Source organism: Astatotilapia calliptera, chromosome 5 (assembly GCF_900246225.1).
Source record: "Astatotilapia calliptera chromosome 5, fAstCal1.2, whole genome shotgun sequence".
Lineage (NCBI taxonomy): Eukaryota > Metazoa > Chordata > Actinopteri > Cichliformes > Cichlidae > Astatotilapia > Astatotilapia calliptera.
The window spans coordinates 19,048,160-19,062,143 of record NC_039306.1 but is presented as its reverse complement, the minus strand read 5'-3'; the positions used below and the strand labels follow the sequence as shown (position 1 = coordinate 19,062,143).

Sequence of the window (13,984 nt, the reverse complement as noted above, 5' to 3'; positions counted from 1 at the left end):
CAGCATCACCACTACTGCAAGTGGCAGCTGGCGGGAGGGGATGGGCGAGAGGGATGCGGAGAGCGGCCTGCGCTGAATCTCACATCTTGGTGCTGAATGGGAATCACTGACCATTCCCACCCACATTAGTAGAAGATATTTGGATCTTGTTTTATTTTATTTTCTTTGCACGTCTCTCTGTGCCAATAATAGCGCATCAAACCTGCGTGCACAGGGCCCTGGAAGCACTTTGATGCTTCCAGGTGCCCAAGTGTCCTTGTGTAAGATATCGAACCCCAGATTGCTCTCCGATGCGTTCATCAGAGTATGAATGTGTGTGTCTGTTAGATAGACAGCACTTAAGTGTAGAAAAATCGTGCTTGTATGAGTGGGTAAATGAAGCATGTTGTGTAAAGCGCTTGGAGCGCTCAAGTGGAGTAGAAAAGTGCGATATAAGAAACAGTCCATTTATAAAGATATGTTAAGTAGCCCAAAAAGGCTGGATTGGTTATAATGTAAGTACAATAACACAGAGTCATAAAGATACTTGAATCAGGTCACAGTTTGTTTACCAAAGCAAACAAATATATCGTGCTTTAAAAAACACAAAAAACCCCACTGGAAATCTTTTTTTTTTTTTTTTTTTTTTTTTTTTTTGGTAGTCACTCACTTTTTGGCACACCACGGGCAGTCCAGCTTTACATGCTTTACAACACCCCAAATACAAGTGTGGTGGTTAGTTATCAGCTCCTGCACTTAGTCTGCTGCTTTAAGTAGTAAAATTGTGTATTTAATATTAGATACAAGGACAAATTACAATCAAATTATTATGTGATTGTATTGAACTGATTATATATGATTACATTGCACTGACCTTTGTTTAAGTACAAATCAGTTTGGATCATTGACAAAATATACCTGAATACTTTTTTTATTCAACAAGTAGTAGAAAGTAACTCAGTACATTTACTAAAGTATTTTAAGGTTACTTATGTATAGCAGGACTCAAATTTGTTTTTTTAATCACCTGTTTCTATCATTAGGGCTTAGTCTGTGTGACAGCCTCAGCTCTTTACAGCAAAGCCCGTATGTTTCTGTGAGCTATCTGTAGAATGATAGGTCACAGAATCAGGACCACTCTTGCACATCTGATCTAGTTCATTCTTTCTCATCAAGCAGAAGAAACAATCTGCTTGCATGAAAGTGGATCAAGTGCATTTTATTACATATTAATGTCTGTTAGAGTGATTAAAGCCAGTCCAGGTTTGGTTTACATAAGCTACGGGCCTTAATCAGAAAATCCATAATAAAAAGTTGTAAATCAGTCCGATGAAAGGAAACAAACCAGAAAACATGCAGACCATCCTTGAAAACATGGTAAAGCTTAGCAATTAGCTTAGCAATTAGCTTAGCCTTGCATGAAGCTCAGAAACAACAGGAAACCGCTACCGTTGCTGTATGTATAAGACATAAAAATCTACTGCATTGATCAGCAACTCAAGGCCTCATTAATTAACTTGAAATTGGTCTTGTTTAATGTAGTGAAAGCTTTAAGCTTTAGGCAGTTTCTGCATCTGATGCACTGGTAATCTTACAGCAACAACAAAACTTCATGCAGTAACATTTTACCATACAGACAAGAGAGTGATATTAATCTTCTCTAACTCTCCACAAACACAATAGGAATGCCCCCACACCCAAAAAACATCCTCTTTAAAATATGAAAGCAGCCCTGAACTAGGACAGATAATCTTTGTTTTTAAATCAAACCACTGGAAGAATCACAGAGCCAGAAAAGCACTGACACATTGTGTGCTCTTTTATAAAACAGTATTCAGCCTGCCAGCATTATAAATCAAATTTGCCTGAGGGTAACCACGAATCTGTTGAGCTGCTCTGACAGAGGAACCTACGCTGCAGCGGAAATCAATCTAAACCCATGACATCATGCACTGTGATTTTACCATGAGGTGAGTGCGTCCTTCACATGTGTTTGAACACACAGCCCCGAGGGCTTTTCCAATTCCGAACAATTTCCCCCTGGCTCCTGTCTTCCTCCTGTTCTCACCAGCCTTCAGGCCTCCTGGAATTACAGGGACTTTCTCCAATTTTACATTGTAAACACTGACGCTAAGTGTGCTTGACAGGGCCCAAAGGAGAAGCATCAGCATTTCTGTGTCCTGAACACACAAACACGCCAGCTCACATGGTCTCTCTGTTTCTGAAGCTCTTTATTTCATGCGCACACGCCAGTATCCAGAAACAATAATGAGGGGGAAAGAGGAAGCAGTAAAACACCCTTTGGGCATGTTGACTGAATAATCTCTTCTTCTATCTTCCTCTGATGTTTCCATTATCATATCTCATAACCAGCAGGACCTCTTTTTTGTTGTGAGTGCTAGCCATAAGGTTTACTTGCCTCATGTGTGACATCAGTGCCACGGTCAGTTTGCTCAGTATTTAAGTGTTTTAGACTTTCAAGTTTTGTTTTTGTAAATATCTGATGTGATTGTTGGCTTACTTAGAATTTAGGCTGTTTCATGTATTTCCCCACTTTAGTGTATTTAGTGCTGTTCTCGGTCCTTTAGAGTTTAATTCCTCCTTCAGTGTGCCATCCTCTCTTGTCAAGTCTCCTGTATTAAGTTTATTCCTTTGTCTGTTTTCCAAGTTGACTCACTTCCGGCTTTATTTTGATAGTCCATTGTTCCTTGTGCTTTGCTTTTAGTTTTTCTTCCCTTCTCCCATCTTCTGTGATTTAGTTCAGGTGTTGCCTCGTTCTCTCCATCTGTTTCCACTTCGCTGATTGCCCTTCTCCCTGTCTGTGTGTATGCAGTGCCATGTGTCCTATTAGTCTTTGTTAGAGTGTCTGCTCTCCTGGCAGTTCCCATTCTCTGTGTGTTTTCTTGTAGTTCATCATTTCCAGTGTTTCCCTTATTTTTTCTTGTTAACACTCTATTAAATCATTTGCTTTATCATCACCTCTGCCTGCCCGAGAGCCTGCATTCAGGCCATCCTCACAACACTGAACGCAGTTTGTAACATCCACAGACCCATGACAATCAGAGGCAATCTCTCTTCTTAACTTTTGAATTCAATTAGGTGAGTTTAAGGCCACGATCCCAAAGAATTTGCATGCACAGGTACTGGTACACACTCCTACATATCTTAAGTATCTCACACTACCCAAAATATAACCAGCACTGCATCAAAAACACTAATGCCAAGTGCCACAAATCTAACCCCAAAAGCTCCATCACTCCATCACAATGTGGAAAGTTCACAAGAAACCACTAAGTTGTCAAATAATAACAACAACTGTATTAAAAATTATTCTGAAATGTGTTACGGATTGTAAATCTGTAACAAAGAGAAATCTTATTTTAAAAACATGAGAAAGGAATAAAATAAAACAAAATGCCAATAGTGAACCACTGAAAAAGAAAACCGCCTGTATGAGACACACACACAGGAAACGCACATGCTGCAAGGGTAATGAAATGAAGGTGAAACAAATAAGGGAAGAGTAGGTAGTCACACAGACAGGAAACCCTCATGGGCAAGAAGGGAAGTCTCTTAAATGAAAAGAGAGCTAAAAATAAAATAGGAAGCAGTAATAAAAATGTGAGGAAACAAAACATTCATTAATGCATATGATATATTGATGTGTAAGCTTTGTGCGGGGGGGGTGGTTGTTTATTTTATCTAGCATTATGTTTTTAGAGGCAGTGGGGTTTTATGTGGCTTGTTCTGATAACTCTGTATCCAAACAATGGAAACAGTGAGACAACTGAATCAAAACTTAAATCTTGGTTTTATTAAAATTGGTTTATCTCACGCTACAAAAAACCCCAGACCCCGAGAGCCAAGTGCTCACGAACATTATAAAGTTTGTGTGAGCAGTTTCATTATTACCCAGAAGCACACCCAGAAAGGGGCCAGTGTTCAGCTGAAATGAACAATCAACTGATTAGTTGTTCAAAACATTGCTGTTGATATTGTGAGTTCTCTTAACTGCTTACGTTTTTTAAAATAAACAATCCTAAATGAAAACTAAAAACAACCCTTTAATGAAACTTTGTGCTGATGCTCAGACAAAACAATGCATTCAAATATGATGGATTTCAGGGAATATTGGTGGGAATTTGTTCCCTCTTCTTTATCCTTACTTTGCTGGAGAAACCTGGAGTTTCGCTGAACGCTGATGGGTCGGTGAAACACGGCTGTCAGTCAGAGTAGCACTATGACATAAAAAAATATCAGAAATGTCCTTTTTGAAAAGTTTTTAAAATCAGTATTTGCACTGATAGGCATATAAATAATTGTACAAAATGTCACCATAATAAAACCGAGTCTTAACAATTTCTTAAAAAATTTCAAAATCGAATCGTTGGAATTCTTTTTTTTGACATATGCTATTCAAGCAATATGTTTTTCTCATATTTAGTTTTTCTTGATAGAGTCATATTGTCTTACATCAAGGCATCCAGCACCGTGACAATAATAATTTGAGTTTACTTTTTAGTCATCAATTTCCGTTCTTAAATTAAAATTAATAAAACTTAGCCAATCAATGGCGAAACAAAGTCATCAGTCCATAAAGGCGCACAGAGAGGGGTTGTTTCATTATTTAAAGGACTGCGAGCGGGTAGGTTGAGACTGTGACAGGTGAGGGAGGAAACCCTGTTTATTTAATTTCAATAGCCTGATTAATGTTGCCATATTTAGGGCTGATAGGGTTATGGATCTGTTTTTTGATGGTTTCAAACACATCAAAGTCCTGTTAAGCATCTCCTCAGTCTGTAAAAGTCGCTTTTAGTTTTTCTGTACACTTTTCATCGTACACTTGTCTGGTTTGTTATGTGTTTAAAAGATTTAGAAACAGGGAGTGCTGCACTCGCAGGAGATTTCTCAGAAATGAGTAGCACGGTGAATCAGTTTAAATTTAAAGCCTCAATTCCTGTAATCTTTGAGCCCACTGAGTGATCGTAACGGTGACTAAATTGTAGAATGAGTGGCCCTCACTTCTGGTCACCCTCTGCTTCTACCTCCATCACTTGAGGATGAGTCATAAACTGCTTCTCTCAGGTCATGGCTGATGTTAATAACTGCTTAATCCTTGGAGCCAAAGTCTGTCGTCATGGCTTTCAGGAAATGAATGAATGTGAGCGTACCAATTATAGTTTAATCATTTATCACATATGCCCTTAATATGAGGACATCCAGGTTAAGTGACCTACAGTATAACTGGGTTCAGCAATAACAGGCAATTAATCAGCCTGATGTATACAGTCGTTCATCTGTTCTGCACTGAGAGACTGGATAGAGCTGGCTCAAAAAGCCTCAAAGACCACCTCTGTGAGAGAAGAAATATGTCCATAAGTTACTATAGAGCCCAGCAGTGTCATTTATGATGTTATGATGTTAAATGTGTCCCATTAGAACTCCTTAAAGTTACAAAAAGGCTGGACACCCGTGATGTAGAGCTGGCTGCTGGACTTGGCAATAAATCTTTGTTAGGAAAAAGATTTAGGAGTTAAAGCTTTGCGGCGCTCTCACTGATGGGTGATATCAGCTAACAGTGATTCTTTTAGTCTCGTTTTAACCTTTGTGGCCCTATGGCTCCATCATCTGTATCAAAGAGTATATCTTCTGTGAAGTCCACTCTATGCTTCCTTCGAAGTATCAAAGACTTCGGTAAGGTCCTCGGTAATGCTAATTAACAGGACCAATAGATCCCTCACTGCTGAGACTTCCGTTTTGTTTCTAGCTGGACTTCACATTTATAAAAGAAGAATATCTTTTGTATCCCAGAAAACATGTCTCTTCTTTAACATGCTGCCCATATCTTAAACTTTGGAGGAAATGTGATGGTGTGTGTGTTTTGTAATCAAAAGATCTTTCATTGTTGCATTTGCAGGTCAGCACAGAAACTGACCTCATTAAACAAATCATTGACCTTTTTGCCTGTAAAGTCGGGTGCAAATTCAGTTTAATCCTTTCACATCCCAGTGTAGTCTTTGACTATGCAGTCCAGCACAGTTATAATTGACTACCTCTGAGTCAGGATTAGCATCAAGGGCGTAGCACTGAAGGATGAGTTTAAGGTTTCATCCTGTTTTGCATTTAGAGGGTTCCAGTTGGTTATATTATTATTTTTAAGCTATTCTCTTGCTTTTCTATTCAGAAATAACCCCTGAAGTGTGATGATTAAACACTTCGAATGCACGAATACATTATTTCTATCTGCCTCTCCAAACTCTAAGTTATAAAGTATACTGCTCAAAAAAATAAAGTTAACACTTGATTATCAACAAAGTCGGTTAGACTTCAGGGATATCAATCTGTTCAGCCAGGCAGCAGAAGCTGATGTGAATCAATTTTCTCCTTCTGGCCAAACTGTCAGAAAGAGAAGGTGCCATGAGGGCTCGCTGTCCTTTACTGGGACCTGTGCTCACAGCCAGGCAAGGTAAAGCTCAATTGGTATTCATCCAAGAGCATTAGAGCTGGCAGGTGCACCACTGGTGTCCCGTTCTCTTCACACATGATGTTGCAGGCAGCATAACATTTGCCACGTCATGTCCACACTCTGTAACGCCTGTCACACATGCTCAGTGTGAACCTGCTCTCATCTGAACAAGGCGCCAATGGCAGACCTGTCAGTTCTGGTGTACTCTGGCGTATGCCAGTCGAGCTGCGTGATGCTGGGCTGTGAGCACAGGTCTCACTAAAGGGTATCACGATTTTTTTTCAGTGCTTATGTGGAACTTTCAATTCAATTCAATTTTATTTATATAGCGCCAAATCACTACAGCAGTCGTCTCAAGGCTGTAACTTTCTTACAGTTTGGTAAGTAACGTACACACGAACAGTCCATTGGAGTTCATTCTCCTGTTCCTCCTTGCTCCTTCTACAGCCCTGCACTTAAAATGAATATTTTAACAACATCATAAAGAGCTTATCCACAAGTGCACATTTTATTTATTTTTACTATGTGCATCTTACATTAAAAATAAAATGACATTGACTCCAATTCTCTATCACACCAGTTGAGGGCAGTCAAGATTAGGAAATGTGGGTGTTGATTTCTTACTGTGTGGTATGGCGAGCTGTTCAGTGGGTGGTGTTTTATAGTAAGGTGATGGGCAATTCAGCACATTGTAGAGTAGTACACTATTGTACTGCACCGCCATCAATTCAAGCACAATTCAGCAACTTGAATGCACTGCAACTTCAAAGCCTATTTGGAGGACCAGTAAGTCAAACAGTGTTGCAGGTGAGGACACATTATACGTGTAAGCAGAATTGAAATAAACAGTGAATTATTATTACATGGATGACAAAAAGCCAGGACACACAGATCAACCTGGTTTCTCAGGTTTCAGGTAAATATCTGGCACAATGTGCATATGAAACACAGACCATCCTTTTCATAGTTTTCTTAACAAATTTTAAATCCAGCAGTATTTCCAAGAATATTTGTTATTAAAAGGTACATTCTTCAGTCTCAATGAGAATATCATGAATAAAAATCAGGATCTTCATCATGTTGCATCCTTCAAACCACGCAGATGACACGTGACACAAGGCACACGTTAGCGACGATAGGAACTGTAATCGGTTTGTTCTGACATGCACACATGTGCAGACTCAGTCACGAATACTCACACACTCACACCTCCATCTCTCCCTATGCATTGGCAAACGCTCCACCTCACGCTGATCCTTCCCCTCTACCACCCACACCGGGATAAGTCATCCCTGCCTCAGCATGTAAAGCCTAGTCTCATCTGAACAGTATCATTGCCTTCGAGGGTCTTATTCTTGATCTTTTCCTCTCCTGGCTGGCAGCAAACCTACCGCACAACTTGCCTACAACTATGAGTCTATATCGGTGTCTCACATGCACATACTCACACAGAGACCCCAGACAGAAATCACAATATACTCCTTTTCTTTTTATTCTTTTCTCCATTTGGAAATTGCAGGGTCAATATTTTCATTAATCACATTACTTGACATGATGCACCAAAATTTTTACTCTGCTTACAGGAATACACTGAATAAAACACAAGGTTTCACAATGGATACACGACTGACATTTTGCCCATTGCACTTACAACAGTGAATGACATTTTTCCAAATTTTTAGTTTCCTTTTTTTCCCGTTGCTTCCCTTCGTCACCTCGCGGATCACACCCACCAAACTAAAGACCTCCTGATAGTCTGACAAAGGCATTCTGCTCTGCAATTGCCACGGAGGTTTTTTTTTTCTCCTCGTTTAACAAATACAATATGTATAGAAACTCCACAGAGACTGGATATGTTTCTGAATACAAGGTTTGTTCCACTGTTGTAAACAGTCAATACAAGTCAGCCACATACACTATGCTTATGCAGTAATAATGATCATCGTCATCATTAGTTTTATCGTCATCATCCTCATTATTGTGATAATAAATATTCTTTTTATACACAAAAGTTGGCAGCAAATACGGCATGGGGATGCACATGACAGCCGTACTCGAAACTCAAAAGCTGTACAGAAGAATGACTTTATATTTACAGTAAGAATGTGAGAACGTGCCCGTCTGCCCTTCTGTTAATAATGTTCTGTTTAGTATCATGCGCCTCGCCGTCGCTCCTCACCGTGTTTTTATGCAAGTATTAACGTTGTTCAGAGAGAGGCACTGTCACGCAACCTCGATATTCCTGTGTTTCATCAAGCATCGAGTGCTGCCAGTCAGGCTTGTGCTTTCAAAATGACATGCCCTGATTTGTGAATGACTGGCTGAACATTTTACTCATTGTTATTCTCTACGTTGGCCTGTGAACGTCAAGGTTTGTTAGGCAAACCTCGGTGAAATCATGCCTTACCTTTTTTTTCCCTTTTTTCCTTTTTTAAATTCAGGTACAACTTCCAAGAATATAGTTTCTAATCATGCACCTTTCCAATGGCTTGGCTGCTGAGTGGGTTAATCAACAATGAAATATCTGATAGAAGCATTCCATTCATCCTTACAGGTTATACTGACACCCAATATGTACATTGACACATATTAATGAGGAGTGCTGACCATCTGTATCACAGGTTTTATAGCAGCACAGACAGTCACTGCAAGCCAAACACTGAGGAGCCCAGGTCAGCCAAAACGCACAAAAACTGAATGAGGGCTTACGAACAGCCAGACAAAGCCAAGCAAACCCATGCTTCAAAGCAACATGATGGTGGACATTCATAAAACCGACAGTCTAACACAGTTTACCCTTTGGCAACAAGTCCCCCATGCGGGGAGTGAGGGGTCAAAACATGCCACAGAAAACAAAAACAAAAAAACAAACAAGAACTCTAGTTCAATATTCAAATTCATACAGACAAGTTGCTAAGTAAAAACGTTTTCAGTACTTTTTTTTTCTGCTTTCGTAGTTCATAATTCTCTTGTTTTCTTGTGAGTACAGTGATGATAATAAACTGTTTTAGGCTGAATCACTTCCAGGTTCAAAATGAGTCATTGCATAGAACATTTGAATTGATAATTGCTTTCGTCCTCTCCTGTATCTGTCTGTGAGTGTAGGTGTGTGTTTGTGTGTGTGTCCGCATGTGTGTACGTGTGTGTCTTTGTACAAATAGAGGCAGTGGCCCCAGCTTGTTAGTGAGATCATCTCGTTGGTTTATTGGTAACCTCATCAATCAGCAGGAGGTTAACAGGTCTATTTGGAGAGAACTCAATTAGCCTTGGCTCTGAAGTGTAACAGGGATGCAAAGTGTGTAACGTGTGCAGTATGTGTGTGCGTGTGTTTGCAGGAAATTGGTAGAGAGAGAGAAAGAGAAAGTGAGAGAAAGACAGAAAGAGAAAGTGAGAGTGTGTTCGTACCTGTCTGCATGCTCTTATGCGTCTGCATATACCATGCATGTTTGTACACGGTACTGTGATTGTAAACCCTCTGACAAATTGTATTACGGCTAGTTATTGACAGAAGTGTCTGATAATACCCTTCACTACTATAAACTACATTTATGTGCTATATAGCATTTTCTGCATGCTATTGCTTTTAAAAATGAATAAGCAAATTAGTTTGATGCGAGAAAACAGAGATTCAAATAAATACAAAGTGAAAAATAGATAATATAAATAAAAAGTTTTACCAAAGTAAACCACATAACAAAAAAAGTCACAGAAAAGTGATTCATTAAATACACAAAACAACAAATTTACATAATTATATCTCTTGTTTTGTCTTATGTACATACAGTAGTATACAGTGTAAAAACAAATGCGTGACAATATGAACGTTTTCAAACATATGAGGTATACAAGTAAAAACGTACCGAATAAGGCTCTTCCATTCAGTGAATATATCAGGCAAAAAAAAAGTGAAAAGAAACTAAAAGATGAGCCAAATCAATGAAAAGGATAAAGTCCCAGAATGCTCTGGGGCTGACTACAACGATGGCTTTGTGATGGCTAATAAAGAGCCGTGGCCATTCTTTCATTTGGTCCTCTCATCCGTGTGAATCTCACACATGTGGGCACACCGGTAGTAATTTCCCTTCCCTAAAAACCTACAGCTAATGACTAGCGGCATCTTCGAGGTGGTGAAAAAGTATTGATATGGGCTTTTTTTTCTCTTTTTTGCAGTTTTTCATTTGTGCGTGCATTCTCATGTCCACGTTTACACAATGCATTCTGTAGACACTGAAACAACAACAAAATAAAAGACAAATAAAAACACATTCAAAGACAGGGTCATTTTCCCTATACTGGAATGTACTGTAGAGATCAGAGAAACCAAGCCTTGAAGAGTTTTAGTGGCGTCATCAGGTTGGTCGTCATTGTCGTGATATGCAGGTTCTGCTCCAGGTATGTGGTGCCTTTTAGGGCTAAGATTGGTCTCTTTGGTACAAGGTAAAACCTATGAAATCTGACTTCTTTTTATTGATTTTCCACCATGTTTTGCATGAAAATACTCTGAAGGCATCAAAGTAGAATCAAGTATCCTTGAAAGACATGAGTGGTGTCACATTAAAACCCCTGTAGAGGGCGCTGTGAGGCTTTCTTCATTGAGCTGCTTCAAAGGAGGGACACGCAAGGATGAGCATGCTGACTTTCCCCTATGATATCCACCTGCCTCAGTTAGTGGGGCTTTTACTGTCACACAGATCCCAGGAGGACTTTTTCTTTTTTTAAAAAAGGATGGGAGGCATGACTTGCTCTTTCCAGTTTGCCTCATCCCCATTATCGACCTGAAATAGAGACAATGGAAATGTTAATGTTGGCAGAAATAAATGAAACCTTAATGCACAACAGATGCTAGTTAAATTAAAACAATACAGTTAAAAGAAAAATACCAAAAATGACGTTAAAAAAACCCATATTTTTGTAAAAAGCAATCACATAGTGACAGAGATTAAAGCTTTCTTTCTTCTGTTCATGTCACGACGCAGCCTGCCCACCACATCCTCCTTCACATGACACTCCAGCCTATCACAGCCCTGCTGGTCCTGGCAGTAATTCACTGAGCCACTGGGTCTGGTTTATCTCTACATTTCCCCTCTGACTCCTCAGAGTGGCAACCAACAGAGATGACCAACACGGTTGCTGACATCAATCCAAACTCGACAGCAGACAGAATCAAAGCTAAATGATAGATCTTCACTCAAATAAACTTCAACTTTGTCCCTGCGTGAGTTTTAACACAGGCAAAAGAGAAAAAAAAGCGAGCTTTGAAATCTGCTTTATTTGCACTTTTGCAATTCTGCTCCATTGAGCAGAATTTGTTCATTCTACCATGTAATGAATTACAATGAGTCATGAATCTGTGTCCCTACATGTGCTCTTGTCTCTGTGTGTCTTTGCGTGTGTGCAACTAAAGCCACGCCACAGTTAGCTTTCGCTGGCTAATTATAGCCCAGTGTGCTTGGCCCAGATTATCGGAGGTGTGTTTAGTTAGGAGGTAAACTATTCTAGTGCAGACCTCACTTGCTCTTGGTTTCTGCCTATCATCTCTGCTACACAAACTTCAAGTGGACAGTAACAAAACTGTAAAAAAAAAAAATGCACATGCAAAGAAAAGTTAATTAAACCAGCAACACAGGCATACATTCACACACAAGAACACAGATGTGCAGCATGTGAAAGTGACTTGCCGTTGGTCTAATGAGGCCTCAGATGTCTTCGCAATCATCATTCTGGGACCATAGTTCTGTATAAGCCTCCACTTACTTTCAGCCCTCTGCTCAGGACTTGTAACACTGTGCTGACGAAGCGATCGCCCTTATTTAATCCACTTCAGTCATGCGCCCATGTCTGGGGAATTGAGTGCTGACAAGGCATCCTTTGATTCCACCTCTGTTTAGCAATTCGGGGTAAAGGAGAGGTACCGCGAATCAGTTCAAATATACAATCAAGACATTTAATGAGTCATCACTTCACTTGAGTCTTCTCATTATGCAGACATGGACTATGCTAATCTATGTAAATATACCCTGATAGAACACTTAATCCATTAATCAAAGTGAGACAGCATTTTATGTTTTCACAGCTTGGAGTGTTGGTGTACCCCAAGAAAACCAAAACACAAACCTAAATGCATAAAAAATACCACCAATGATCAATAGCATAACATCTGCTGCATTTACTACATACAAAATTATCAAATCTTTCAATAAGTTACTATTATGACGTGGTTTTCGACTGCTTAGTGGTGCTTTGTCCCAAAAAAATAAAAAAATAAAAATCAAAGTCGACCTGTTACGATTCCCTTTCAAATGTACACTGTTAAAATGTTGACGCTCACATTAAACATAACAAAATTCAGACAATGAGGCCAGTGTATGTGTAAGTATTTTCTTATTCAGCCTTTTTTCAAGCAGACAATTAACAAATACATTGGAGCGTTAAACCCTTTAAATCTCTTTCAAACTTGTCCTAAAAGTAGAGATACTCACTGATGCATTCAGCATTCCTCCCTGTCCTCTAAAAAGTGAAATGTATTAAAGCAGTTTCATAGGTTTTTCCAGTACAAAGCTACCAATCCAACTTATTTCCACTCTGCAAACCCTGGAAAAAAGCAGCACAGTAGAAAGAAAATGAACATGTTAAATAATAACCACACATATTTCCCTTTTCTAAGCAGTAACTATTCAAAATTTGGAAGTGTTCCATCATTTCTGTTGACAGATGTCAGCCCGTCATCATTTCTCTAACGCAATCCGTGCTTCTAACATAACAGCTTGAAAAACAACAAAAATGTATACATTTTTATAATTTCAACAAGTCTCTTATTAAGAACTACAGTTTCATTACCCTCCTCTCTACAGTTCACCAGAATGAAGTGAACTTCTTCCCAAGGCCGGACAAAGCTGCAAGAATGACAAAAGAGAAGAAGGCAAATATGAAAAAACAAGAAAATCCAAGAGCTTAGTTTTAGCTGTAATAAATTTCTCTGTTTTACCATATCATAGCAAAACTAAACCTAAAGGAAAACTCTATTTCAATAAATCAAAGTATTAATGAGAGTACCATCTCCCAGTTTTCCTGCTTGCTCTGCAGCTCCTCCTTGCAGTATTTTGGTGAGAACATTCTCCCCTTCAGCAGGTGCCTGGCCTGCTGTAGCGCTGCCTATACCTCCCGGTTTGCTACCGATCCCAACGGGGGCAGCCTTGGAGCCTACAAACAACAACAACAAAAAATCTAAATCATCATGTACTGTGTGCCATATTTTTGCCTGTGGCGGTGGTTATGGCATCTTGACAGTGATACTATGACGTACCAATGCCTGTTAGAGGTGGCGTGGCTATTTTGGTAGGCTGAGGTGCTATTGGGATTCCTGCTGTAGGTTTCATTCCTGTGGCAGCTGCTGCAGGCGTGGTATCCATTTTTGCCTGAACAAAAATCAAGACAAATACTGAGTACGGGGAAACTGAAACTACTGAGTGGATTTCTGAGTGAGTCACGTTGTTCTCACACTTGCATTTCAGCAACAGCATCAAACAACAGCTTTATCCA

General features: G+C 39.5%; 1 protein-coding gene across 3 annotated transcripts in view; it reads right to left on the bottom strand.

The window, feature by feature from the left end:
* Positions 1-7,913: 7,913 nt before the first annotated feature.
* The window catches only part of bsnb (bassoon (presynaptic cytomatrix protein) b), an 80,647-nt gene continuing 74,576 nt past the window's right edge, over positions 7,914-13,984 (bottom strand). For 2 of the 3 annotated variants that reach the window (XM_026167802.1, XM_026167803.1), the window contains exons 8-12: positions 13,749-13,860; positions 13,499-13,645; positions 13,283-13,338; positions 12,925-13,036; positions 12,127-12,325 (exon numbers count right to left, since the gene is read on the bottom strand). In XM_026167802.1, coding sequence (XP_026023587.1) covers positions 13,298-13,338; positions 13,499-13,645; positions 13,749-13,860 — 300 coding nt within the window. In that variant the 3' untranslated portion in view covers positions 12,127-12,325; positions 12,925-13,036; positions 13,283-13,297. Of the gene's footprint in view, positions 11,221-12,126; positions 12,326-12,924; positions 13,037-13,282; positions 13,339-13,498; positions 13,646-13,748; positions 13,861-13,984 lie in introns of those variants that run through there. The other variant, XM_026167801.1, reaches the window with a different exon arrangement.